The sequence below is a fragment of the Athene cunicularia genome (genome assembly GCF_003259725.1).
Source record: "Athene cunicularia isolate RWA chromosome 1 unlocalized genomic scaffold, athCun1 chr1_part1, whole genome shotgun sequence".
NCBI classification, from domain to species: Eukaryota; Metazoa; Chordata; class Aves; order Strigiformes; family Strigidae; genus Athene; species Athene cunicularia.
The window spans coordinates 71,222,595-71,250,166 of record NW_020799091.1 but is presented as its reverse complement, the minus strand read 5'-3'; the positions used below and the strand labels follow the sequence as shown (position 1 = coordinate 71,250,166).

Genomic DNA, 27,572 nt, shown 5'->3' with positions numbered 1-27,572 from the left:
AATAACATTCTTTCTGTTTCCTTAGCTGCTGGCCACAGAATGTGGGCTTTGCAGAGGTTACGGAAACTGCTCACAACAGAGTTTGGCCAGTCTATTAACATCAACCGAATTCTAGGGGATAATGATGGAGAAACACGAGCTTTGGTAAGAAGGCAGTGATGCTCTCCTCCTCATTTTTCATTAAGATGAATGCAAAGCATTAAAATGTACAACATTTTTGTTGTTAATGGCAAAATAGGAAATGTGCAAGTGAACAGCCTTCCTGCATAGGTCTGAAAGTTGGTAAGGTACTCCACTTTAGAAAAAAAAATGGCTAATTCCAGTACTGTATAGATGTGGCTTTGGAATTGCCAGAAAGTGATAGAAATACTTTTGCATTAGGAAATGGATGGAGAGGATACTTCACATACCTAACTGTAGTTTGGGAAGTTGTTAATGTTTTGTCATGATCATCTGAAGAATGTACTTTTTGTAATACAGAGTAAGACTAACTTTGCAGTTCTGTGGTTTCTCTAGAGTTTCACAGGGAGTGCTTTAGCTGCTTTGGTTAAAGGTCTTCCAGAAGCTTTGCAGAGACAGTTTGACTACGAAGACCCCATTGTGAGAGGTGGCAAACAGTTGCTCCACAGCCCTTTCTTTAAGGTAATGGAGTACAATCAGTAAAGAATTCATGAGTATAATTCTAGATTTTTTTGTGTGTGTGTGAGATGTGGTAAGCTAGTCCTATATCAGAAGCATATTCTGACAAAATCAGAGTACTGTTCCTAAAAGGAGAATCAAATACACAAAGAATAAGGACTACCTAGCTAGGTAGGTAGGTCAGAAAAACATATTGAAAGTACAGTAGACCAGACTTCTTGATAAGTGATTTTTGTGTTGTCCTAATAGGAGTGTTGTATATTTTTATTTATTTATTTAAATACTCTGAAGATTTTATTTGCATCTATATCTTAGAAGAAAGGCTATTCAGTTTTGGGTCCTGTACTTCAAAGTGAAAACAGACAGGCCGAGGAAGTGTGGAGAAGAGCAACAAGAATAAAATGCCTAAAAAGTGTCCCATATAGTAAAAGTTAAATTAAGAGGACTCATCTATCTGAAGGAAAAGAAATTCTTAAAATATGTAAAAGTTTACACAGGGAAAAAGGAATCCATTTTTCAAAATTTTCATCAGTAACATTGATTTGAAATTGAATCAAATTGAAAATCAATTGAAAATTGATTTAATTGTAGGAAGGAGACAGTTTAGAAATGCGAGGTTAAAAGTTCAGCACATGGTATTCAATATAGAAAAGTTAACTAGGAGTGTTTTTCACGGGGGGGTTGTGAAAATTTCTGGATTGGAAGAATAAATTAGATACATAACCATGTGAGATAGTGTGGGTACACTTGATGCTGCCTCATCAGTGAGGGTAATGAACATGGCTCTTAATGTCCCTTGCACTTTACATGTCTTTGAGACTGTGTTTGGGCCCTTATTGAGCTGTTCAACTACATCAAATGCATATTACTTTTTATTACAAATTTTTGATACATCTCTAAAATATTTTTGGTTGTCTGCAGGTGCTTGTGGCTCTTGCTTGTGATCTGGAGTTGGACACACTCCCTTGCTGTGCAGAGACACACAAATGGGCCTGGTTCAGGAGATACTGTATGGCATCCAGGGTTGCTGTGGCTCTTGATAAAAGGACACCATTACCTCGCCTTTTCCTTGATGAGGTACTGCAGGAATATTTTAAATGGTTCATGGAATGCACAAAAATATTTCTCTGGAAAAGATACACTGTTTGAAGTTATTTTATGCCAACTGTGATAGGGATAACTGATAGATTGAGTAATGTTATTTAATCCGAAATATTTTACAGGTGGCAAAGAAAATCCGAGAATTAATGGCAGATAATGAAAATATGGATGTTCTTCATGAGTGCCATGATGTTTTTAAGAGAGAACAGGATGAGCAGCTTGTCCAGTGGATGAATAGGTTATTTCTTTCAACTGTCATTGGTTTGGTCATGTAATGCTTCATTGTTGTACAATAATAAACTGTATTTTTGGTGACTCTTTAAAACTTTGTTTTGCATTTTCTACAGACGACCCGATGATTGGACACTTTCAGCTGGAGGCAGTGGAACTATTTATGGTTGGGGTCATAATCACAGAGGACAACTTGGTGGGATTGAAGGCGCAAAAGTCAAAGTCCCAACTCCATGTGAAGCTCTTGCTACACTTAGACCAGTGCAATTAATTGGTGGTGAACAGACTCTGTTTGCAGTGACTGCTGATGGGAAAGTAAGGATAGAATAGATGCATGTTTGTTAGACTCCCTTGAAATATTTCATCCTCAGTCAGATGGGTTTGGCTAAATATAATGCGTATAGCTCAGATTTATTATTATTAATACTAGTAGTTTTGTTCTATTTTACTTTTTAAGGAAACTGAACTATGCCGACTCTGCAAATGCAGTGTAGGAATTCAGTGTACTGTAGCATTAAGTGCATAAAATAAGATGTGTATTTTAGTTCTCAATTCAAAACTGTGATCAGATTTTTGAAAACAAACCTAGATACAAGTAATGTGCTCACAGAGTCCTGGAAAACAGGACAGACAGTAAAATGTGATGGTGATTATGTGCGTCTGAAGGGAGAAAGGTATAATGGGAACCTGAGATTGTTCACAGTTGGCTAGATGCCCGTAAGTTAGGTATTGAAGAATCTAATTTGCAGATGCTTAAATCCTGAGTGAAAAGGAGCACCATACAGAAGTTCAGTGTAAGGTGTAGGAGGAAAAAAAAGTTCACGAATTTGAAAATGCCTTTATTTTGATACAGATGGCAGTTTGTGTTAAGGATGTGATCGAGAAGTTTAGCTAGGGCTTTAGTAGCAGTTATACTCATCTAGTGAGATACTGTAATGATTCCTTAGCAGTCAGTGTCATCCTTGTTAATGGTTCACAGAAGGGTAAAGGACAGATTAATGACATTGACATTATTTTGTTGAGAGAAATTACTTTCAGGTAGACAAAAAGAGAGTGAAAAGCAGTACTTAAGGACTGTATTTATGGGATGGAAGGGGAAGAAGCAACTGTGTTTAGATGTGTATGCTCCACAAAAGAAAGAAAACTAGAATAGTGCTGCTTGAAAAAGACCTACAGGTGATAGATGATTTTGTAATGTTATCACAAAAAGCTGTGTTTTCTTGATACTTTTACAATGAAATCTGTTAAGTCAGTGACAGTTCATATTGACTGCAATGTAGCCCTATTTTCACATTTTTTTTTCTGAAATATTTTAAAATATTTCTTATTTTTCAGAACAGGGTATAGAGGCATGTAAGAAACTGTTTTTTCAGGCTTTCCTTTAACTGTATTCCAGTATAGATTCATTAAGAATTCTTCTCTGTGGTTCTAGTGAATGTTCTTCAAGAGGCAAACAAAATTAAATTTTATTCTTTGCTTTAAAGCTGTATGCCACTGGATATGGAGCAGGTGGTAGGCTTGGAATTGGAGGAACAGAGTCAGTTTCTACTCCAACTTTGCTGGAGTCCATTCAACATGTGTTTATAAAGAAAGTTGCAGTGAACTCAGGAGGAAAGCACTGTTTGGCATTGTCTTCTGAGGGAGAAGTTTACTCTTGGGGTGAAGCAGAAGATGGTAAACTTGGTCATGGAAACCGAAGGTAAGTAACACTTTTTGAAATGTTATTTTTAAAAACTCTTAATGGATACTTTCTATAGTTGCTATGTATTTGAAGTGTTGATGAGTAATGCTCGTATGTAGAAGTTATTCTTTAGCTATGTGGCAATGTACATTTTTAAATTGAGGAACTGCAAAATATTTTTCAGCTAAACAGCTACTCTGATTTCTGTAATTAGATACTGTGTTCTAACATACCTGTGAATGCTGAAGTCCACTGGCCTTCCTTCAGGGAGCAAAACTGCCATTCTGCTTCTGTTCTCCACATGCATTGTTGTGTACATTAAAGGAGAAGTTCTCAAGTTCTCTTGCGTTACGGGATAACAGTGTTCTGATTAAAAAAAAAAAAAAAAAAAAAAAAAAAAAAAGGAATCCTGAAGTGCAAGGCAACAGTACACTTTATGCTAGAAATTTTGATAATGTATCTTAGATTGAACTGATTTTCCAGGGTAAATGCTTACCTTTGACTAAGTTTTAATGGAAGTGGTTTTGTAGTTTCATCTTACCTGTAATGCTGTAGTATGGTAAAATACTTTTAGCTTTTATAGGCCTCTAAAAACATTTCTGAATGACTAATTAAAGAAATCTTTAGTATATTAAACTGGAGCAAAAGCAAATGCTTAGTTATTTTGAGTGTCCTTGTACTCATTTAAAAAAACTCTTTCTATACACTGGTGAACTTAAGTAGTTTATTCTAAAAGTGTTGTGAAGACAAATATTTTAATTTCAGCCCTTGTGATCGTCCTCGTGTAATTGAATCTCTGCGAGGTATAGAAGTGGTTGACATTGCTGCTGGGGGAGCACACAGTGCATGTATTACAGCTGCAGGAGACCTTTTTACATGGGGAAAGGGAAGATATGGACGCCTTGGGCATGGAGATAGTGAAGACCAACTAAAACCTAAACTGGTAAGGAACCTTTGGAGTTCTATACAGTCTTAGTCCAGTTCTTACCTTCTGATGCGTAACTGTTTGCATTTCTGCATATAAAGAACAAAAGAGCAAAATGGTGGCATGTATTTGTCAGAAATGAACAGTTGCTTTAGAAAACAGGAATGGATTGGAAGAATAAAATGAAAACGGAACTGCAAAACTTTTCTAGAGGTCACTAAATGGCTTGTAAAGAATTTGTTTTAGAGAAGACTTAAAGGAAACCCCAAATCAAACATCCCACCCTTCAGTAAGTAAAATCCATCCCTTCACAGAAGTAATTTGCACTGAAAATAACAAATGAGCTCCTTGTCTACTGGGTCCCCTCATTCTTTACTTCCTGGAAAATATACCAGTGATTACAGTGATAGCCACTTAGTTGCTTGTGAACTGCTTTCTTTCTGCCATAATAATTATACTGTTAATTTTCATGATTGAATACTGAGATGTTACTGAAGTTATTAAGAATTTAACCAAAGTCATTATGAAGTATTTAATTGCTAAAGAAATTGGCATTAAGCAGTTATTGATGGAGAAGGTAGCTGTTTCCATTTGATTCTTCAGTGGCAAATCTGAGAACTTGGATGGTAGGGAATGTAGGGAGAATGAGTATACTGATTAGCTGATGAGTTTTAATTCAGACCATTGTACTCCCATGAACTAGATATAAGAGATTTAAGTTAGAATAGTAGCATTTAGAGAGCTGCCTTGCCTTTGAAATGAGAGTTCATTTTGCTATTTGTGTTCTCTTGCTGAAAATACATCAAAGGATAAGATTACATTAGTTGAATCAAACTGAATGTTTGTTGTTTTTATTAATAGCTCTGTGCCAATATTTCTATTCACAACAAGCATTAACTTTTTTTCAGTTCTTGCATTTGTGTGATGAGGTATTGTACATTCTTAGTCCACTTTGGGACCTTATCACCTGTACTCAGATGTTCTCGTTCCCCTGCCCCCAAAAAAACAAGGTCTACCCACCTCTCCTATGTATCTTTATATATGTATCTCTCTATATATCTATATATATATATATCTATCTTTTCCCTCCTCTGTGTTCTTGGTTGGTATGAGAATAGATAATATGTAGATGAGTTGAAGTATGTGAGTTTTATGCTGCTTTGCATGATGGATTGTGTGACCTATAATCTATTTCAAGTAGGGGTAAGGATGAGGAGGATGCAATCTGTGTGGGTCACCATCCTTTTAACTTCGTGAATCCGAATGCCATACTTCATCACTAGATGGCAGCATTTCAAAAGATGTTGATTAAATTCAGATTATGATGCAAGTGCTAGAAAACTGTAAACTAGTAAAAGAGTATTTGAAAATAAGACTCTTTTTTTATTTCTTACTGTGTACTATGCTCACCCAGAGAGCCTGAAATTATTTCAATAGAATATAGTCTTCAATAACCTTAAGTTTGTTTACCTAAAAAGTCAGGGAAAACAATTCATAGAAAACATATAACTAGTTCACCAGTTAAAAAGAATAATCCAGTATTGAAAATACATAATCAGTTTTCATTTTGCTGGTTTGAAAAGAGTGAAGCCCCTTCAGTTGCCTTTATTTGCTTGTTCCTGTGGTGCTTCAGACTTGTAGTGCCAGTGAAACACCTCTTTGAGTTGGGTTTGTCATCTTTTCTGAACCTGAATGACATGAGTCTTATATTGTGAAGAAAAATGGGCAATTTCTTTACAGGTGGAAGCTCTCCAAGGCTACCGTGTGATTGACATAGCCTGTGGCAGTGGAGATGCGCAGACATTGTGCCTGACTGATGATGATACAGTCTGGTCCTGGGGTGATGGAGATTATGGAAAACTTGGGAGAGGAGGCAGTGATGGCTGTAAAGTACCAATGAAGGTATTTGAATGTAACTACTTTTACTGTATTAGAAACATAAGGTTGATGATGAACGCTGAAGACAGATTTGCCAATATGTGCAGACTTCCACCATCCTGGGACTTCAAGATTCTTCTGATTGTTAAGAATGAACTTTGTAGGCTATGATGATGAGTATTTAAATTTTGTGCTGACTGTTAAAGTTGCACTTGAAGGGTTTTTTTTTTTCTTTGGAGAACATTGCTCATTCCAGCATTATTTTTCATTTTAATTTTGGTTCCTATCAAAATGTTATGTTTGCAAAGAAATCTTCATGTTTTCATGTGTTAATAAATTTCCACAATACTACTGAAGTCACAACTTCATTCCAGAAAGGGGTATCAATTAATTAAAAAGTAATCTTATTTTATATTAAACCTTTCATATGAATGCATGGTCGACTTGGAATATGTTACAAATGAAATCCATGTAGCCATCTAATTTGAATTCCAGCACATGTTATGAAGAAGAACATTGTTTATGTTTGAGAAATGTATGTGAGTGTCACTGTGTATATCTAATGCACAGTGGATTTTAGATTCTTAGTCCACAATCACACTTTATTACCTGGATACATGTGTCCCCATTCTGTTTCCAAATGGACAAAGTCTACCAGCCTGTCCCAAATAACATTTATTTTATTGCATGATGTAACACAATATGAAAATAGCTTGTTCATGTTTCATCAATTATTAGTCTCGTAGAATTGATGGTGAAGTGACATAAGGACCTATACAGAATAAACAAGAATGGAGGTTTGAGTGTTTGTACTGTGTAGGCCAAATCACATGTCATACAAGCTAGAGATGATTAATGTTGAGTATTTGGAGACAGGAGTCTTACCATTACTACTGTGGGGCAGTTGCTGAGTAACTGGTGGCAAAACATAGAGATGATCTTCAGTGGTTTGCCAAATCTGAGTTTCTTTTTAATGTTTCAGTAGTAAATGGTAGGAAGATGAAAGGAGTAGTATTCTGGTAAATGATTTACATACACATTTTAATTTATAAATACACATATAGACAGACACTTGCACATTATATTTTACTTAAGGAAGTGTGGTCTATGAAGGTATAGCCTCCTTAATTAACATGAATTTCATTTGATGTTATTTTCCTAGATTGATTCCCTCACAGGCCTTGGAGTGGTTAAAGTAGAATGTGGATCACAATTTTCTGTGGCTCTTACCAAATCTGGAGCAGTGTATACGTGGTAACTAATTTGTATTAGTTAATTTGACAGTGTTAGGCGTTACCTTGTCTACAACAGATATTAAGTGTTGTATTGTCTTCACTGTTTTGATCCCCCCCGAAAATATTTTTTGAGTTTTTATGTCTTGATTAGTAATAAAATCTACCACTTTGGGGAACATTTTATAGTGCTATTTGAATGAAAATCAAAGTATTTTGTCTTGGAGACCTAAGTACAGGGTTGTCATTCCAGGCATTGACCACTGCAGGATGTAGAATTTCCAAGGATGTCAGTAGAATATAAACATGAAGTGTCATGTGGGGTGGAAGATGATAGCATAAATAAAATTCTCCTGTATTATCAAAATTGTGGCTAGCTTGTGTAGTTGTAGTCTGAGAACTTGATTTTAGTTCATAGTTTTAACATTCCTATGCCATTCCAAATTTTGTAGTTTAAACTACCAGGCTTAAGTGTTTAAAAAGACTAACCAAAATATGTTCCCAACATCCTTCTGCTCCCTTGTTTGCATGACATTAGAGATATCCTTAAACTGTACAAAGTTACAGTCTCTGAGGTTGGTAAAACCTACTGTTTTTTCAGATGAATGCTTTTAACATTTGATCCTTTTAAGAGGGGAAAAAATCCAAAACAACCCCCTGCAAAAGTGGTTAAAGGACCCATGCAGAATAAGTAGGAACAGCGTATTGGGGGTTTAAGAATTTTTACTGTATCATCAGAATCACATCCATGTTATATGAACTAGGGGTGTTTACTGTTGAATATTTGGAGAATATTTTGGTATTGGACCGTTTACAAACATATCTACAGATCAAATTTCAGACACAGTTTGTTGTTTCCCTTTTTCCACAATTAAACACAGTTTTGAAATGTTTTACCTTCTTTGTGCAGGGGCAAAGGAGATTATCATCGGTTAGGCCATGGATCTGATGACCATGTTAGAAGACCACGACAAGTACAGGGTCTGCAAGGAAAGAAAGTCATTGCAATTGCTACTGGGTCTTTGCACTGTGTTTGCTGCACTGAAGATGGTATAAAAATCAACTAATTTACTTAGTTCTCAGTACTGAATTTGAAACAAATGAAACTTTATCTGTGTCCTGGTCCTCTATGTGCATGGATATATTTTGTGTTTGCAAATGTTACGTATTTCTTGAGCAGCAAGCATGTAATTGGTTTAAAATAGAACATAAAACCAATTGAAAGATTTTAATTAATAAAAGGTAAAGAGTACATTTTCATAAATGCTGATGGCCAAAGAAAAATGTAGAGCTCTGAAAGTAATTACAGATTGGTCAAGCAGTAGAATGAATGGACTTGGGGTTTTTTGATAGGGTTTTCTGAGCCTGCCAAGGTGTTTAACTTGCTACATGAAGCACTGCACAAACAATATTGCTTGTTACAGAGCAGGTTGAGATACTGAATAATCTTCGTAGCAGACTCACTCCCACATGTAATTAACAAGTCTGCACACTGAGTGTTTTATATGTGCTAGTGAAATGGGATATAGCTGCAGAACCTGAATGCTCAGAAACAAGGTTGCTATTTAAAAAGTATTTTCCAATTATCTTGCAACAATAAGCACCCATTTTAATGTCCTGTCTAGTAATACAACCTATTATAGGATCTTTGGTCTCGTGTAAAATGTTAAGCCTTTTCTAATTCTTTTCTTAATACCAGCTTTTTTTTTTTTTTGCTATGAACCTATCAAATACAGGCTGTTTCTGGTATATCTGTTGTTATTCTTCTGCTTCACCATTTCCTCATTTTCTGGAACAACTGTAAAGTTATACAAACTATGAGGAAATAAATGCATCTTACTCTAGCTGCTTTACATATGGGCCCCCTACCATGGGCCTAACCATGCCATTCAAGATTTATCTGCACTAGATAGTGCATTTCAGAATGAACATCAGTCCCAGAAATCTTGATTACAGTCCAAGGCCTCACTTGGTTAAATGATTTATAAATGCTCATTTAAAAAAAAACAAAACAAAACAAAACAAACACCACAAAAAAACCCCCAATGTCAATAAGCTTTTATTTTAGCTTCAGAACAATTATTTATTTTTACTGGTTTAGGGGAAGTGTATACATGGGGAGATAATGATGAGGGGCAGCTTGGAGATGGAACAACTAATGCCATCCAAAGACCACGCTTGGTTGCAGCACTTCAGGGTAAAAAGATCAACAGAGTGGCCTGTGGCTCTGCACATACTTTAGCTTGGTCAACCAGTAAACCTGCTAATGCTGGCAAGCTCCCTACACAGGTAATATTTTTGTCTTATTGCATTTAAATTTTAAACATACTTAGTATGCTTATCACTGATCTTTCAGTAGACTTAGTTCTTTTCTGAATCCCTGCATAAGCTCAGTGTGCTTTGATTTTTCTTTGATTTTCAGCCAGTTGCTTTGTTTTACTTCCGTATTTCCAAAGAAGGATTCTAGTTTTCTGAGGCGAGAAAGCCTCTTCATTCAGTTGTTAATCCAATGCAGAACAGTAACTCAGTTTGCAAATTGGCAGGAATTTTAATTCTGTATTCCATCTATGAATATTATGCCTTCCAAGGGAGTTCTTCATTTCTTGCTTTACATTCAGAAGATTGTTTTTGGAATGTTCTGTCTTTCAGCTAAAATGCCTGGGTGCAGTGAAGACAGAAATGTAAAATGTTTATGGATAAAGAGACTAATCCTGCTATTCCATATTGTCAAATATGGAATAGCAGGAATAATCAGTCATGTTCCTAATAGTTGTTTCAGTTTAGATGGATACTGTTAATATCTTTTGTAAACAACTGAACTCCATATATTAAGTTTTGACAGCGTGAATAAGCGAATATCTGAATTTCTAATACAAACTTACCTATAAATTTTTTAAATTGTTGTTCTGTTAAATAAAGTATATGATACATCTAAACTACATTCACATATCACTGCCTTATCATAGGTTCCTATGGAGTACAATCATCTGCAGGAAATTCCCATCATTTCACTGAGAAACAGGCTTCTGCTGTTGCATCACATTTCTGAACTCTTCTGTCCTTGCATTCCAATGTTTGATCTTGAAGGAAGACTTGATGAAACTGGCCAAGGACCCTCAGTTGGGTTTGACACATTACGGGGAATACTCATATCACAGGGAAAGGTATTTATCAGAATGTTTTTAAGGGAGTGATTTGTCACTTTAAGTGAAATGTTTAAACTGTTTCTGAAGAAAATAGAACTATACATCTCAAATTGTTCTGTAAGTTGTATATCAACTATTAGCATTCTGATTATGTAAACTCTTTTCTTTGTGAATGTGTTCTTTTTATTACGTTTTCTCAGTTCTTCATAATAGTGCTTTCGTGTGTTGATCTTTACACTGTAAATCTTCAGTTGTAGTATAGCCAAGTTCTTCTAGAGTGTTCAGTAGGTGCTGTGCTGGGAAAAAAATGTAAGATAGGTATGAAATGGCCATTGTTTGCTTTTTTCTATTTCAGTTCTCATGATCAGGTGATATACTGGTTGATCCAAAGCTCTTTGCAGGTACAAATTTGTTTTAGACTGGGCTAAAAGTGAAGACAGAATACGTAGAAATTCAATCTCAAGTCAGTAAAGAAGGTGGATTTTTATAGTTGTAGGTAAAGTCAAGTCATGAGAAAAGCTAGATAATTATAATGCTTCAAGGTTACCACAAAAGGCAAGTTTCTTCAAAAGTTCAGATATGGAAAGCCTTTAAAAACATGACTTGCCTTCAGTATGATCATCAGTTTTGGATCTGAATTTTCTCACTGTCATAGTAACTTGTCTAACAAAATATAACCTTATATAAACAGAAAAAATCTGCTGGGAGATCCATTTGAGAAGAGAAGCAGTTAAGTTTCCCTCTGCAGTGCACTTCCATGTCCTTAAATAAGACACATGGCCTGTAACTAGACTCCTTAGCATGTATTGTCTCAAGGTTTCTTTCTCTAGACTCCAGTAAAATTGCGTAGTAGAGCAATCCAGCAGAATACATGCTTCACAGACCAGGGGAATACCTCACATTTTTCATCAAAACCTAAATTGGAAAAAAAGAAAGGGAAATCATACCTATTTTGTTCATGACACTTTTATATGTTAGTGCTATTAATAGGGAGTCTGATGTTACATATAGGAATGGATATGCAGGAGGCACATTCAACGTAATTTACTTTGAGTCTGCAGAGCAGTTACAGAAAGGCTTCAGATATAAGATAAATGTGGTATCAGGCATGTTATGTCGGAAGCATTGAACCAGAGACACCAGAAGTTGTGGTGTCATATTTATATCTAGGCTTTTAAGTCAAGCTTACCTTCAGAGGTTCTAAAGACTTAAAAATCTCTTTAAAGCTTGCTTGAAACTGCCAGTGTAAAATTAGATCCAAATATTCAGTGAGAGAACCTCAGATACTTGAATCTGCAGGAAATTTTTATTTTTTGTTTGTATTTGTTGTTTGTTTATTGCCTTTCATAGCATGATGATCTAATCTTTGGCTTTTTTGATTATTTTTCTCTGACATTAATTATTGTCCATATACCTACATTATTCTGGAATAAACTAATTTATAACTGCATTCAGCAGCATGTTGGTTGCTTAGTAATCACTGAATCTGGGTGCAATACAACCTTTGAAGCCATGGTTTTGAGTGATACAGGAGAGCCCTTTTTCTTTCAGTTTTTTAGTATCCTGACTGTTTCAGACTTGAATTGTATTAGCACAAATAACATGATCCTTAACTAACATCTCACAGCTTCATCTTCTGTTGCTTTTGTTTATTTTTAGTATTTCAAAAGTATTTGATGTTTGTTTCCATTTCTTCTAAAGAAGGACTCAGAGGTGTTACACTTTTACTAGTGTTTGTGGGTTACTCAAAGGAAATTGCTGAATGATAGTATTGCAGGATCAGTTTCTCTATTCTGCTGAAGAGTCTTTATTTTTTCCTGAGTTGAACTAAGTATGTGTTCATCTGAAATATGTGCAGCTTTCTTATTTGACTGCAGTTTTGCCACTATTTTAACTTTCTGTATTCTTTTTTTAGGAGGCAGCTTTCAGAAAAGTTGTGCAAGCAACTATGGTGAGAGATCGTCAGCATGGGCCAGTCGTAGAGCTCAACAGAATACAGGTATCTTAAACTGAAATTTTGATTTTAGTCTCTGTATATTTAGCCCACAGTGCTGTATCTTTGTCACGTCCCTTTGTTTAGTCCCTTTGTTTCAGCTGTACTGAAGAGTTGAATTTGTATCAGAGAATCAAATAATGAAGTGAATACAGCAAGGAATGCTCATTTTCTTTTCAGTGTGTTTTCATCCGCACTGTAGTTTGCGGGAGGGGGGCACTTGTTGAAATATTGAGTGAACAATTCAGATTCTAATGAGGAAAGTATATCCTGCTTGACAAAGAACCACTTTCAAAACTCACTGCATTAAACAATTTAAGAGTAGTGATTCTGATGCTCTTTTTCCCTTTCCAAACAGTCAGATGAATTATTCAGCTGTTGCTTTCATAACAGGGAACATGAAGGTAAAAAAAAGGCAAGGAAAAAAAAAAAAGTCCTTGAATATAATTAAAAATAAGGCTGATAAATTCTTGTCTTTTTCTGGTCATCACATGTGGTCATATTGATTGCAGAACTCTTTGATACAAAAGGGCTTTTTTTCTTTACCATTGACGTTAGAAAATGTAATGTTGTGCCTTAGGCCAGAAATGTCTTTTTTTTATAGATATTTCTGTAACATAGAATAATAAAACACTGTTTTTGTTTAAATGGACTGAACCCTGGTCTTAGAATCCTCATGCATTCATTTCCTTTAGTGGTGGTTTTCTTTTTTTTGTATATTGTAAAAATAAGAAAACCGACTCTATGTAAAGTTAGAATGGAGAAATCGTGAAAATTTTGACAATTTTTTTCTTCATGGACAGAAGCACATTGTATTGTGGCTGGACCCTATTTCTCCTTCTTGGCCATATTTATGGACACTTAAAATTTCTTGTGATAATATTATATGCTTAAAATGTGTTATTTTAGTTTATTATTTGGGAAGTTGAAGCTGAAGAGAGTGCAAGAGATTTTCTCATTACTTTGTGTGTGTGAATTCAGAAAGTCCAATAAAGCAGTGTGAGTATTTAGCTTCAAGGAGGAAACTAGTATGAGTAGGTTTTGGGCCCGTTTCCTAGTGTCCTCCTCTTCCTGTTGAGTTAATTCCAGTTCATTACTTGAATCTGTCTTGAACTCCAGAAAAGAACTGGTAGCTGCAGAACTTCCCTTTTTCATAGCTTTTGGGGGAAGTGAAATATCGCTGTAACAGAAGTCTGTCCTGGGTTGAGCCAAGTGAAGGCTAGAAAAGACCATTATCATAATCTGGCCTGATTACACAGTGGGAAGTATGTGTCACTATTTCTTTTGCAGAGAATGAAAATGTGGATTCATAAACTGTTTGATCCTTTATAATATTTAATTGAAGATTCAAAGCTGTTTTACAGAGTCTCCAACAGCTAATTGTCAGTGTTAAGAATTTTCATCTTATTTGCAGTTGTGAGTTTAACTGCAGCTAGGCTTTAAGATCCTTTTGCTTTCAGAATACTCTTCTTACGATTTATATACACAGTCAATTCACTTCCATCTTCCTTCATATCAAGCAAACAGATGAGTTTTTAATTTAAAGTTGTCTTCCAGATACTGACTTTTTAAAAATACTTCCTCACCTTACTTTGTTGTTCAGTGGTCTCTTTGGAAGCATCAGAACTGGACATAATAGCTGTCTTAACTTGTGGTATAAAAGCAAGCCAAACACCATTCCCTTGCCCTGAGGTCAAGTTTTACATGGATCAGATTCCTTTAGAGTAGATCACATTCACCTTACTTACTTGGCCTGGGATCTTTTCTATTGTGAGCCCTGTGATAGTAGGACACAGTAATTTTATGTAGTTCTCTTGCTCAAGTTGAATGAAATATAACATGATGATTGTACTGCAACTCACCCAAGTGGCAGCCTGGTATTTCTATAGCAAAGAATTGAGGAGCAGATGTTTTATGATTTGAAATGTAGCATGAGGGAAAGCCAGAATGCACAGAAACAGTTTGCGACACTGTTGGAGGACTGAAGTCATGGCTGACTGGAGGGTGGCAAATGTGACACCTATCTTCAAGAAAGGCAGAAAGGAGGATCCAAGAAACTCTAGACCTGTCAGTCTGACCTCAGTGCCAGGGAAGGTCATGGAGCAGGTCATCTCGAGTGCCATTAAAAGTCATATAATGGACAACCAGGGGATCAGGCCCAGTCAGCATGGGTTGGCAAGTCCTGCTTGACAAACCTGATCTCCTTCTGTGACGATGACCCAACTATCGGACGAGGGAAAAGCTGTGGATATTGTCTACCTGGATTTTTGAAAAGCATTTGACACAGTTCCCCATAGTTTTCTCATAGAAAAAATGGCCTGGATGAGTGAATGGTCTACTGGGTCAAGAACTGCTGGATGGACATGATCCAGCAGTGTGCCCAGGTGGCCAAGAAAGCCAACGGCATCCTGGCCTGTATGAGAAATAGTGTGAGCAGCAGAAGTAGGGAGGTGATAGTCCCCTGTACTCTGCACTGGTGAGGCCACACCTGGAGTATTGTGTCCAGTTTTGGGCACCTCAATACGAGAGAGATATCAAGGAGCTGGAGTGAGTGCAGAGGAGGGCAACAAAGCTGGCGAAGGACCTGGAGAACATATGAGGAGCGATTGAAGGAGCTGGGACTGTTCAGTTTGAGGAGGAGAAGGCTGAGGGGAGACCTCATCACTCTCTACAGCTATCTGAAAGGACATTGTAGAGAGGTTGGTGCTGGTGGTCTCTTCTCACAGGAGATTAGCGATAGAACAAGAGGGAACGACTTTAAACTGCATCAGGGGAGGTTCAGACTGGACATTAGGAAAATATTTTTCACAGAAAGAGTGGTCAGACAGTGGAATAGGCTGCCTAGGGAGGTGGTTGAGTCACCATCCCTGGATGTGTTTAAGGGTGTTTTATAAGAGATGTTGGGAGATGTGGTGTAGGGGAGAACTTTGTAGAGCAGGGCTCATGGTTGGACTCGATGATACCAAGGGTCTTTTCCAACCTGAATGACTCTATGACTGTATAGGGCAGAAAAAAACAAACTTGATGCAGTTTTATCTGTATTACTTCTTGGGAGTGGTCATTAAGCGAAATGTTCCAAAACAGCACCTGTGCCTTGTTTTGGAAAGGTGTAATAGTAGTAGTTGAAGACGGAGCCAGAAAGTGAACTAGAAGTTGCAGGTAGGGCTCCTGTGCTCGAGTTTATTTACTGACCCTCTTAACTAGCAGATCAGATTTACCTACTATTATATTTAACCTCATGTGTTGTCAAATGGACAGTGTATTATGACCTATAGGCAGACATATTCATAACGCTGTTAAATCAAATCTTTGCCTTTAGATGAAAAGAGATTATCACAGCAGTTGAAAGGAATTTATTCCTTTTAAAAAGGAAATAAATTTCAGTTGTTAAGGAGAGTGTCTACTTTTAGGAATGTAATGCTGCAAATGATCTCCTGGTTCAGTGTTCTCTACTGTTATGGGAGAAATGTCACATGTATGGATATATGCAATCCCACTTTAAGAATAGTTTCTTCCTCTTCACTAGACTCCTTAATAAATGTAGGTTACAGAAATCTCAGTAGCATGACAATTAAAAATAATATGATCTTAAAGTAGGTACAGCATATCAATGAATTATTTGTTCTTTTGTGTTATTTCAGTTTAAATAACAACATTCCTCCTTTCTGATTACTGTCTTCTCCCTTAACAAATGTGTTTTTAAAGAACAGTCATTTCATGACAGACTTCATTTTCCTATATTCATTAGGCTAAGCTTTTTTGTCTGCTTTCTCTACTTATCTTTTTATACTGTATTTTTTCTGTAGCATTTGAGTTCGAGCTTAGATAACTGAAACCTCAAGGTGTAAGTGAGACACTGTCTTTAGTCTTGTATTATAACACTGATATTTCTCTACCTCTTCTGGAGATTGGTTTCATTACATATCCTTAAATTGTTTGTTTTCTTCATCCATCTCTCTCTCTCTCTCTCTCTCTCTCTCTCTCTCTCTATCTGTTTTGTATGCTAACAGTACATTTTTCTTAGCTGATTCCAACTAATAAGGTGCTGTCTTTTTGTGGACTTTTTTGGTGAGTCTTCAAGTGCATGGTTTCATGTACTACGTTTCTTCCTGGTGTGTTGGAAAGTCCCACAAGATGGCCAGTATTTCAGTGGGTACTCTCAGACTGCTCAAGACAAAAAGATTTTTTCTTTAGATTCAGAGAAAGAACTTAAATTTTGGTCTTTATCACTTCAAAATGCTTTAACCAGATTACAGATTGACTTGAGTACATCTCCCCCTTTGTATGGTTCTGCTCGCAATAAGTGATTATTCACTGGGGCGAGTTCTTGACCTTGATTCTTCCACACTTCACTGTATGCTGCTTTTGAGCTGCTGCATTTCTCTCTAGTCCAAGAAATGTTGGTTTTCCACAAGCTGATATCTTCTGATGGCAGACTGTTTTTATGAAAATCCTTCTTGGGCTCTGATCAACATACTAACTTGTTTTATGCTAAAAAGTTACCTCATCACCAAGAAGGCTGGAACTGTATTTTAAAAATTTGAAATGCTGCATAATCTGTGTTTAGTAAGGCATGTATTCAGTGAGGGTCATATCTGACCCTATTCAGTAAAACAGATTTCACAGGGGATGATTTGGAAACATGAGCAAAATGCTGTGCTTCAGACCTCTACAATAAAAAGCTAAAACACCTGTGGTGGATTGTGGCCTGAGCATATTTGTATGAATTTTTTGCCATTTTTCAGTGAATTGTTTTGCTCTTTGCTAATAACCTAAAAAATTTTAATATGAGCATCTGTCTTTGTCGGCAAGTAATATGTTAAGGTGCTGGTGGAAATACTAATAATCCTTCACTGTGTTCTTACATTGCTTTGTTAAAAGTCAAATCGCAACCATTCTCGCATCTAAATGATCAGATTAAATGAAAATTCTGTGTTGCTAGTAAATAAATACTAAATAAAATGTATAATAGTAAATCTGCATTCCATCCTGTTCAGGCAGGATTGCTTGCTTTTTTATTATCACTTGATTGAGGTTTGAAAAAAACCAGTGAATTAAATACTGCATTTATAGACCTTCTGCTCATACATTTCTCTCTTTAAGAGAAGACTCGGTGATTTCTCAACTTAAAAAATTCTTGGGCATCCAAATTCCTTAGAAATACATTGAATTAAAACTCGCTTGTGTTCATACAGAACATCTCATACAGAAGGAGAACTTGTGTCAGCCATTTTATTCAATAAAAATGGAAAGAAATGTGGTGGATGTTTTATCCAAAGCATCAGAAATATGCAGCATCGGACCAACTGGATTTTGCGATGCACTGTAGCTTGAAGTGGAACCAAATACAGATTAGTGGGATGAATTAGGGTTATTTCTGAACGGTCTCATGGATAATGGTGAACTATGTGCACTGTAGGACTCCCTTTGCAGTCAGATAAGGCTGAGAATATAAGTTGCAGAACACCAGACAGAAAAAAAATATCTTGGGTTTCTCCAACCTTCTGTTTACTTTCCATTTCTTTCTTCTCTATACTGGTGAAATGCTTTTTGTATTCTTAACTACTTTTGTGCATCTCTTGCAGCAAAATACATGGGATTTTCAGTGCATGTCATTCCTTATGGATCTTCATCAAATCTTAAAATACACTTCTGTAGGTGCCAAAGAAACACAGTACTCTGTGTATATACATACATATTTTGGTGGTGCGTACCCATTTTTTAGAGGCTGTTGTAGATGCATATTTAAATATTATCATTAATGAATATAAGAATAGCATGTATTTAGTTTTCTGGCCAGCAACACAGCCTCTGTGTATGAAACATGTACCCAGATTTAACAATTGAATGTGTGAGTAGAGATAGGATGCATTAACTAAGTGGATTGAAATCCAGAAAAATTGAATTTACCAAGGCAACTGTGGCTGCTTCAGAAATAGGGCAAGAAAACTTTATTAACAAATTTTATTATTAATACTCCTCATTTTTTCCAATTTCTTTTAAAGATGAACAGACATAATGCTGAGCAGAGACAGATGAACAATGACCTGTTTGAAATTAAAGATAAAGTAAGGTATTGGTGGTTGAGAGAACGTAAAATGCCTTTTCTAGGGAAGAAAACCTACAAGAGTTGTCAACTGACATAATTCTGTTTAGCTGCAGTGAACACACCTGTTATTTTTGCATGTTTCCAACTCTAACAGTAAAATTACTAAGGCCTAATCATCTCCAACTTTTTAGTTTCATTTAAACAAAAAAAAAAAAAAAAGCCACCATCATTGATAGCTATGTTTGAACTAAGATTGTCTCACATAGTTATAATGAAGTCAGATCATAGAAATCACCCAGAATAATCAATTGTTCAGCATTGTCAGGTCAGTTCAAGACATGTAGTCAAAGTATCTAGATAACCAGATACTGTTTTTCATGTTTGTGCAAATCCAAGCATTAGCTGAAAAATTTTTTCTATTACAGAGGTGCTGGAATTTGCAGTGCTTATAAATGGTGGTAACTGTAATAATCACTGACACTTTAAACAGCTATGTCACAGAGATAGGACCTACTGCTGAAGTTGCAGTGCATCCTATCCTGGAATCAGTAAGTCTTTCTCCTTAATGTTTAGGTATGGCCTATTTTTATATCAGAAACAGGCTGACCAGCGTATGAGCTGGATGAGCAGACAGTGAGGTGGGTTGAAAAATGGCTAAACAGCCAGGTCCAGAGGATGGTGATCAGTGGCATGAAGTCTAATTGGAGGCCAGTAACTAGCAGCATACCCTGGGGGTCAGTACTGGCTCCAGTTTTGTTCAACATCTTTGAACATTAATGAATGATCGAGATGATGGGGCAGAGTGTACCCTTGGCAGGTTTGCTGATGATACAAAAAGGGAGGGATGGTTGATACACCAGAGCGTTGTGCTGCCATCCAGAGGGACCACAACAGGCTCAAGAAATGGGCTGACAGGAACCTCATGAAGATCAACATGTGGAAGAGCAAAGTCCTGCACCTGGGGAGGAACAACCCCAGGCACCAGTTATGTGCTGGGGGCTGCCCAGCTAGAAAGCAGCTTGGCAAAAAAAGTAGCTGGGAGTCCTGGTGGACACTAAGGTGAACATGAGCCACCAATGTACCCTTGCCTTGAAGAAGGTTAATGGGTGTCCTGGGCTGCATCAGGAGGAGTGTTGCTAGCAGGTCATGGGAGGTGATTGTTCCCCTCAGCACTGATGAGGCTGGAGTGCTCGGTCCAGTGCTGGGCTCCTCAGTACAAGAGAGATATGGACATACTGGAGAGAGTCCAGTGGAGGGCCACAAAGATGATCAAGGGACTGCAACATCGCTCCTAAGAGGAAAGGCTGAGAGAGCTGGCACTGTTCCTCCTGGAGACAAGAAAGCTTCGGGGGCATCTCCTTAATGTATATTTTTGCACACTTGAAGGGAGGGTGCAAAGAGAATGAAGCCAGGCTTTGCTCAGTTGTGCCCAGAGGACAGGCAAGACCAGAGGCAGTGGGCACAAACTGAAACACAGGAGCTCCCCTCCAAACATCAAGAAACACTTTTTCACTGTGACTGAGCACAGGCACAGGTTGCCCAGGGAGGCTGTGGAGTGGAGTCTCTGTTTGTGGAGATATTTGAAAGCTATCTTGACATGGTCCTGGGCAGTTGTCTCTAGGTGGCCGGGCTTGAGCAGGAGATTTGGACCAGATGACCTCCAGAGGTCCATTCCAACCTCAACCATCATGTGATTCTGAAATACTTCTGGGCTTCTAATAGTCTGAGGTTTTAAGTGCTTTCATCCTCCTGGAGAGGATCGGGTTAAGTAATAGGAGTCTCTGATATCCATATCTAGGGATGAGTATTAAATGGTACTGAAAAATACTGTAATGCTGCAATTTGAAATTTGTTTTCTATATATGTCGCATATATAAAATACACTGTGGACCTCTGCAAATGTTTCACTGAACATGTGAGTATTTTATAAACTTTAATCTTATGGTCTCATCTGCACAGCAATGCCAACTGAAATACATTCTTACACTGACTTTGATAATGTGCTTACTCAATAGGTAAAACGTTCTAGGAGTAAAGGAGGACTGGCTGGGCCTGATGGTACAAAGTCAGTGTTTGGACAGATGTGTGCTAAAATGAGTTCCTTTAGCCCTGATAGCCTTCTGCTTCCTCATCGTGTTTGGAAAGTCAAGTTTGTTGGTAAGAGGATTCTCCACCTACCCAGCTATTTTGCACTTAACTTTACAATTTTCTTCAGATTTTTTTTTTTTGAGTACCTGAAGGAAAAGATACAGGAAAGCTCTGTGTGTAGGCGGAGGAAGGTGCTTAAAATGTTAGGAAGTAAAAAAGTTTTCTTAAGTGATTTTATAAAAAAATTGAAGATAGTGGAAATGTGTCTGTAATTCTCAAATTCTGGGAGCAACTCATCTGCTTACAACAAATGTTCTGCAAAACCTAAACCTGTTTTTCAGCTGTCTGAATTGGTAAATAATTCTGGCTAGCTGATTTTACTGGTAGGGTTGTTTTTACAATTAACATACCACTTCAAGCTTTTTGATGGAAAAATATTTGAGATTGATGAGCCTTTCTATCTACTATATATAAGATATATGAAATAAATCTACTTTAAAATGCCACTTAGAAACTCAAAGAAACTTATTTAATTAGTGTATAACAAAAATGTTAGTTACACTCTGGCAAAATAGTATTTTTGACACTGTGATGTGTTGTATAATCTTCTAAATAATATGATTTACAATGAACTGGAAATATCCAAATATAAAGCAAAGCTTAAAGGGTTTTATATGAACAGATATGACAGAGTAGCTTTTAGTAAACTTCCATTTACTTAGTCATCCCTTTGGAAAGACATACAGTATATTCCAATACTTTATTTTTGAAAGAGCATTTAATTATGAGCCTTTTATCTTCTCCAAGGTGAATCTGTGGACGATTGCGGTGGAGGTTACAGTGAATCAATAGCAGAAATGTGCGAGGAGCTTCAGAATGGGCTGACCCCTCTCTTAATTGTGACACCAAATGGAAGAGATGAATCTGGAGCAAACAGAGATTGTTTCCTATTAAATCCTGCTGCCAAGTCACTCTTGCATATGAACATGTTTCGTTTTCTTGGTAATTTTTTAGCAACATTGTGACATTCTATTTGTATTGCATTATCAGAATATTGGGAATCTAACAAAAATTGAAAACACTATGTTTGAACTTACAGGTGTACTTCTGGGCATTGCTATCCGTACTGGCAGCCCTCTGAGCCTCAACCTGGCTGAGCCAGTGTGGAAACAGCTTGCAGGAATGAACTTAACAATTGCTGATCTCAGTGAGGTAAGTGTGAAGTTCATGAGTAAGACATAACTTACAGAAGACAAGCAGACTCTAGCATAAATTTTTCTCCAGTGATTGGTTTTCCTGGTTTCTATATACTTGTATTTTGTGTGTCTTTTTACATTTTGAGTCAGTATATAAAGATGACTTTGAACTCGCTGTTAAAACTGTAAATTTAAGTTCTTCAGAAGTAGTTAAATAAGCTTATTTGAATTCTAGAGCATTCTCACATCTTCTCATGGATTTGTGGTTGAACTCCTACTTTCCAGTAGACCTTTCTGTAGGTGTTACTGTCTGTTGTGCCAAGATGCAGTGATTGATTGGGTGTACACACCTACACTGTTTTGAAGTGAAAGAAAATGAGTTCAAACTGTGTCCTGGTTCAACTAGGATAGGGTTAAGTTTCCCCAGCAGAGAAGGGGAAAGGGATCTCCAGCCAGTAGCCCGGGAACTTTTTCCTTTGTGGCTTTGGTGGCGGGGAGCACGCGAGCGAGCTGTCTGTAACCATTTGCAGTATTTCTCTGTATATCTTCTGTCTTGTTTACTGTTATTAATGTTTATCACTGTTATCATTGCTACTGTTGTTGTTCAGATTGCTTATTACACCGTTGTATTAAATTTCTTCTTATTTTAACCCGGGGTTTGTGCCTCACTTCAAGCCTGACCGGCTGAGGGTGGGGGAGGGGCAACGGCAACGTGGTCTCCGGTCCTGGCAGGGCTTGAACCACCACAAACTGCTACTGAAAATAGTTTGTGCCCACATACTGAAGATCACAAACTTTGAATTTCTGTTTACTGAGCTCAGTAAACATGGAGTAAGGGTTAGGTCTTCATTGTGAAGAGAACTGCAATGTACAAATGTACTTACTGTAAGAGCAGAGTCATTTACTTGTCAGTAAGGGGATTCCTTTTGTACCAAAACCAGTCTGTAGCCTCTGTAGAGATGACTATGTTTTTAAGCTTTAAATCCATTTTCTTGTTTAATAGAGTTTCTTGGCAAATGCTCCCCAAAAGGATTGAAATCTGGAACCCATGCACCCTCCTACATCCCAGCATAATGAAATTTTATGTAAAATACTAAGCCATTTTATGGCTTTGAAATTAAGTTAGGTGGGTTGTGGTCAGACATTTGATAATGCTTTTGGTAGATGACACGTAATGCAAATGATGCTGTTTGTATAGTGCTATTAAACTGACTTTAACTTGGGCTTATTTTCAAAAGGTTGATAAAGATTTTATTCCTGGGCTTATGTATATTCGAGACAACGAAGCTACTTCAGAAGAGTTTGAAGCTATGAGCCTCCCATTCACTGTGCCTAATGCAAGTGGTCAGGATATTCAGTTGAGTTCAAAATACACCCATATTACGCTGGATAACAGAGCTGAATATGTGAGGCTGGCAATAAACTACAGGTTTGTTGAATAAGTTATTAAAATTATTGACAAAAATAAGCATTTTCTTTTAAAAAACATGTAAAAGCTTTTAAACAACATACTAATTAAATGACTTGTATTCCAGCATTTTAATATTTTCATGTGATTACAGTGTTGATTTTCTGACTTCTTTTAATCTATCTAACGAGAAAAGATTAAACTTAGTTTATTTTGCTTCCTAAAAATTATCAGTTATGGCTCTAGATTAGAGTAGCTGTCCTGACAGAGAAGTTTTGGCAGACAGTTTTACAGGTGGAGAAATGCCCCATCTAATCTAGTTCTTCCTATGTGATAAAGTAATACATTTGATCAGTAGTAGTGAAAAGCTGCCCCAGCTGAATTCTTACTCTATTCTTATCTAAGTTGGAATCCACAAAACAAAATGTTCATTCCTTGGACACCATAAAATGTCAGACACTTATGTGCAGATGAGTAAATTCACCCAGAGATGCCAAAACCGGAACATTTCACTGAAATCACTGGGAAGTAATTGTTTGCTATCTGAGAAGACAGGCCTTTGGTTACTGAAATACCTAGGTAGCTAATCTAGACAAGTACATCTAAGAAGCCATCGTAGGCATCTTGTTAAGTGAAGCAATGGGCCTCGTGCCAATTGCAATACGGAAATTTTAGATAGTTTGGATGAAAAACTGCTTATTAGTTGTTTTATTCTCTCTTCCATAGTTAACAGTTTTAGATAGTGCATAAGTAAGACTTGCTTATTAACTTGTAGTTATAGTGTCTGCCAATGACTACTAGAGTACAGTCTTTTTTTTTTTCTCCTATAAATGGTTATAAACTAATATTCAAATCTGGTTTTGACAGTAGAGAGAAGTAAATGATATGTCTATATAAAACGTTAAAATTCTTTGAAGAAATGGTTTTGTTCTCATGCCAATACTGGCTATCCTCAAAGGACACAAGCAATTCAGAAGGATTTTACAGCTAAAAGACCTTTGGGATAAACATTTAAATGTTTAGGTTAAGTGTTAAGATTTTAATTATATGTAAACCTTGAGAGGTAAAACTAGCACCTGAATAAAATCCATGTGAAAAAGCAGATGCAAAAGACCAAGCTTGTCCTGACATCGTTGTTTCTGAGGACAGGACTTGTCAATGATGTGAATCTTTGCTCTGAAGAGCTCTGTAAAACATACCAGAAATTATTTGACAGGGGGAAAAAAAAGCAAATCACAAATAATGGGTGGCAGCAGAAGCAGCAAAATGTTAGACTTATCTGTGCCTGTCTTGAAATATAACAGCTTTTGTCCCCTCAAACAGGTCTGAACTAAAACATGATGTCTTTCTTTTACCATAATGTCTGTCTAGTGTTGGGAATGTTTGAGGGCAGAGTTTCAAAGCACAGCCCTTCTTTTCCCAAGAGTGTGTAGTTTCCAAATGGGGTGTTGGTTTGTTCTTGTCAGGCACATAATGTGAATAATACTGGAAATAAAGTATCCTAAACACTGGGAGATATCTCTCTATACTGAGCTTGTTCTGCAATATGAATTGATTTAGAAACTGTTATAAGTCAAGTATCTTATGTGATAAATGTTTATTAATGTTCCTTGGTGCATAGCTAAGGAGAATGGTTAAGGTCTCCTTGATAATTCCAGTAATTTCTAGAAATAATTGCTAGAAATGGCATTCACAAAACTCTGAAAATGTGTCTCTGCAGGCTTCATGAATTCGACGAACAAGTTGCAGCAGTTCGTGAGGGGATGGCCCGTGTTGTTCCAGTTCCTTTGCTTTCACTCTTCACAGGATATGAACTGGAAACTATGGTATCAATTCTGCTTTGCTACCTCTGTCACACTAACTTGGAGTTAGATTCTTCAGTTGTCTTACTAATCCAAACCCCATATTAAATACTGTTTACAATTATCACTCTGTGATTGAAAACATTTTGTCCAAGGGAAGACTAGAAAGTGTTTTAATTGCCCTCTTGGTGTTAATAAGGTTATTTTGATATAGCTGAACAGTGGTGTAATGAATTATTTCTGGAAGAAACAAGAAAAACCAAAAAAAGTCATAAAACAGGGACCTAGGAGGTGAATTGGGGGTATTAATCCCAGATAAAATGTTTAGTTCTTTATGTGATAAGGAAATATGAAAGAAGGTTCATTATTGTCCACTGATGGGAAGATGTATATTTAGTAGTATTTTAATAGGAGACCATGCACAGCACTCAAAATATTTGAAAGTTCATTTTGTGAGTTGTAAAGGAATGTAAATACTGTAAAGGAATGGAGTGAACAAATCACCTGTAATTGATTGGATCAGACTTTTGTAGCCTAGAATTATATTTTATTTTTCAGGTATGCGGAAGTCCGGATATTCCACTTCACCTTCTGAAATCTGTAGCAACTTATAAAGGCATTGAACCAACTGCTTCCTTGATACAGTGGTTCTGGGAAGTGATGGAGTCCTTCTCCAATACAGAGCGATCTCTCTTCCTGCGTTTTGTGTGGGGTAGAACAAGGCTGCCCAGGACTATTGCGGACTTTAGAGGGAGGGACTTTGTTATTCAGGTAAGGTGCATGGGATGGCATGTGGGGTTTTTATTTAAAAAAGCTGGTAGCCAAGAGTAGTATGACATAACAGGAGAACAGGCTGATTTCATTAAACAGTTCATGCAGCTTTGCACTGTTGAATCCACAATGTAACAGAGACCTATATTGTGCATAAATATTTTTTTCTCTTGGCTTGGGCAAGTGGACATTCGTTTCATTTCCCAGCCATTTGCTTCTCTGGATTTTGAGTTTTCTGCTGTCAATCATCAACTGTGTGTGCAGGCATTTATTTAGCATTTCATTCAGCTCAGTTAATCACTGCAGCTAGGCTAAAACCCCACAATCTTCAAATCGTATTTTAGTATTTGCTGAAGTAATAAAATCTTTTTTTATATTGTTCCCAACCACATATTCACAATAAAAGAAGCTCATATATTTGATTTTATTTATTTACTTAATGTAGGGAAAATGGGTGTTTTTCTTAATATTTTTTAAAGAAACTTCAACATCAGAATTGCAAATCTAAGACACTGTTAAAAAAATTATCAAGTATTATCTTGGTATTTATTTGTGCTTTGGACAGTGAATCAAAAATATTATGCTTTTTGTTTTCAACAGGTATTGGATAAATATAATCCTCCAGACCACTTTCTTCCCGAGTCATACACTTGCTTCTTTCTCCTGAAGCTGCCCAGGTATTCCTGTAAGCAAGTACTAGAGGAAAAACTGAAGTATGCCATCCACTTCTGCAAGTCTATAGACACTGATGATTATGCCCGGATAGCACTGACAGGAGAGCCAGCGGCTGATGACAGTAGTGATGATTCTGATAATGAAGATGCAGATTCTTTTGCTTCAGATTCTACACAGGATTACTTAACAGGACATTAAAAAAAATAATATAAGGGATAGTTGTCACAAGCACTGAGGCAAAATGCCAAAATGGCAATGAAGCCAAGGACTTGGAATATAGACTGTGTAGTCAGAGATATGGTAATCTGAATTTGGGGAAAGGGTGTGTTTGCTACTCACAGTAGGAATTAAGGGTTACAGCTTAAACCATCAGCTTAGAATAAATGGCACAGTATATGGGCATTTAAATTTATTTTAAGAGCTGAAAGTGGCCCCCCATAATGCTGCACTACATTTAGAACCTTTGTGTTTACTGAAGTGTTGTAAATGTTTGTATAAAAATGGTAGTGCAGCATCCAAAAGGCAGTGAAACCTTTAAATTGTGGGTGCAATAGTTTTTTTCTTATTAAGTGTTGTGTTCTGTGCATCTTCTTGACTGTATATTGGAAATACTGTGCAACAACTGAATAGTATTATAAATATTTCAATTAACTTTACTAGAAGTTTGTTAAAAATTTTTGAACATCGAATTAACATTATTCCTTGAAATTCTTCTATAGATAATAAAAATTGCCAATAGTTTCACCTCCACCCCTGG

At 36.8% G+C, this 27,572-nt stretch overlaps 1 protein-coding gene across 1 annotated transcript in view; it reads left to right on the top strand.

The window, feature by feature from the left end:
• Positions 1 to 27,324, top strand: part of HERC2 (HECT and RLD domain containing E3 ubiquitin protein ligase 2) — a 110,592-nt gene extending 83,268 nt beyond the window's left edge. The window contains exons 74-93 of the mRNA XM_026856588.1: positions 26 to 144; positions 517 to 642; positions 1,561 to 1,716; positions 1,863 to 1,978; positions 2,088 to 2,286; positions 3,456 to 3,670; positions 4,418 to 4,595; positions 6,318 to 6,479; positions 7,618 to 7,709; positions 8,598 to 8,737; positions 9,789 to 9,976; positions 10,654 to 10,851; positions 12,749 to 12,832; positions 20,891 to 21,032; positions 21,771 to 21,965; positions 22,063 to 22,175; positions 23,398 to 23,588; positions 25,288 to 25,393; positions 25,928 to 26,140; positions 26,741 to 27,324. Coding sequence (XP_026712389.1) covers positions 26 to 144; positions 517 to 642; positions 1,561 to 1,716; positions 1,863 to 1,978; positions 2,088 to 2,286; positions 3,456 to 3,670; positions 4,418 to 4,595; positions 6,318 to 6,479; positions 7,618 to 7,709; positions 8,598 to 8,737; positions 9,789 to 9,976; positions 10,654 to 10,851; positions 12,749 to 12,832; positions 20,891 to 21,032; positions 21,771 to 21,965; positions 22,063 to 22,175; positions 23,398 to 23,588; positions 25,288 to 25,393; positions 25,928 to 26,140; positions 26,741 to 27,013 — 3,206 coding nt within the window. The 3' untranslated portion in view covers positions 27,014 to 27,324. The remainder of the gene's footprint in view (positions 1 to 25; positions 145 to 516; positions 643 to 1,560; positions 1,717 to 1,862; positions 1,979 to 2,087; positions 2,287 to 3,455; positions 3,671 to 4,417; positions 4,596 to 6,317; positions 6,480 to 7,617; positions 7,710 to 8,597; positions 8,738 to 9,788; positions 9,977 to 10,653; positions 10,852 to 12,748; positions 12,833 to 20,890; positions 21,033 to 21,770; positions 21,966 to 22,062; positions 22,176 to 23,397; positions 23,589 to 25,287; positions 25,394 to 25,927; positions 26,141 to 26,740) is intronic.
• Positions 27,325 to 27,572: the final 248 nt, after the last annotated feature.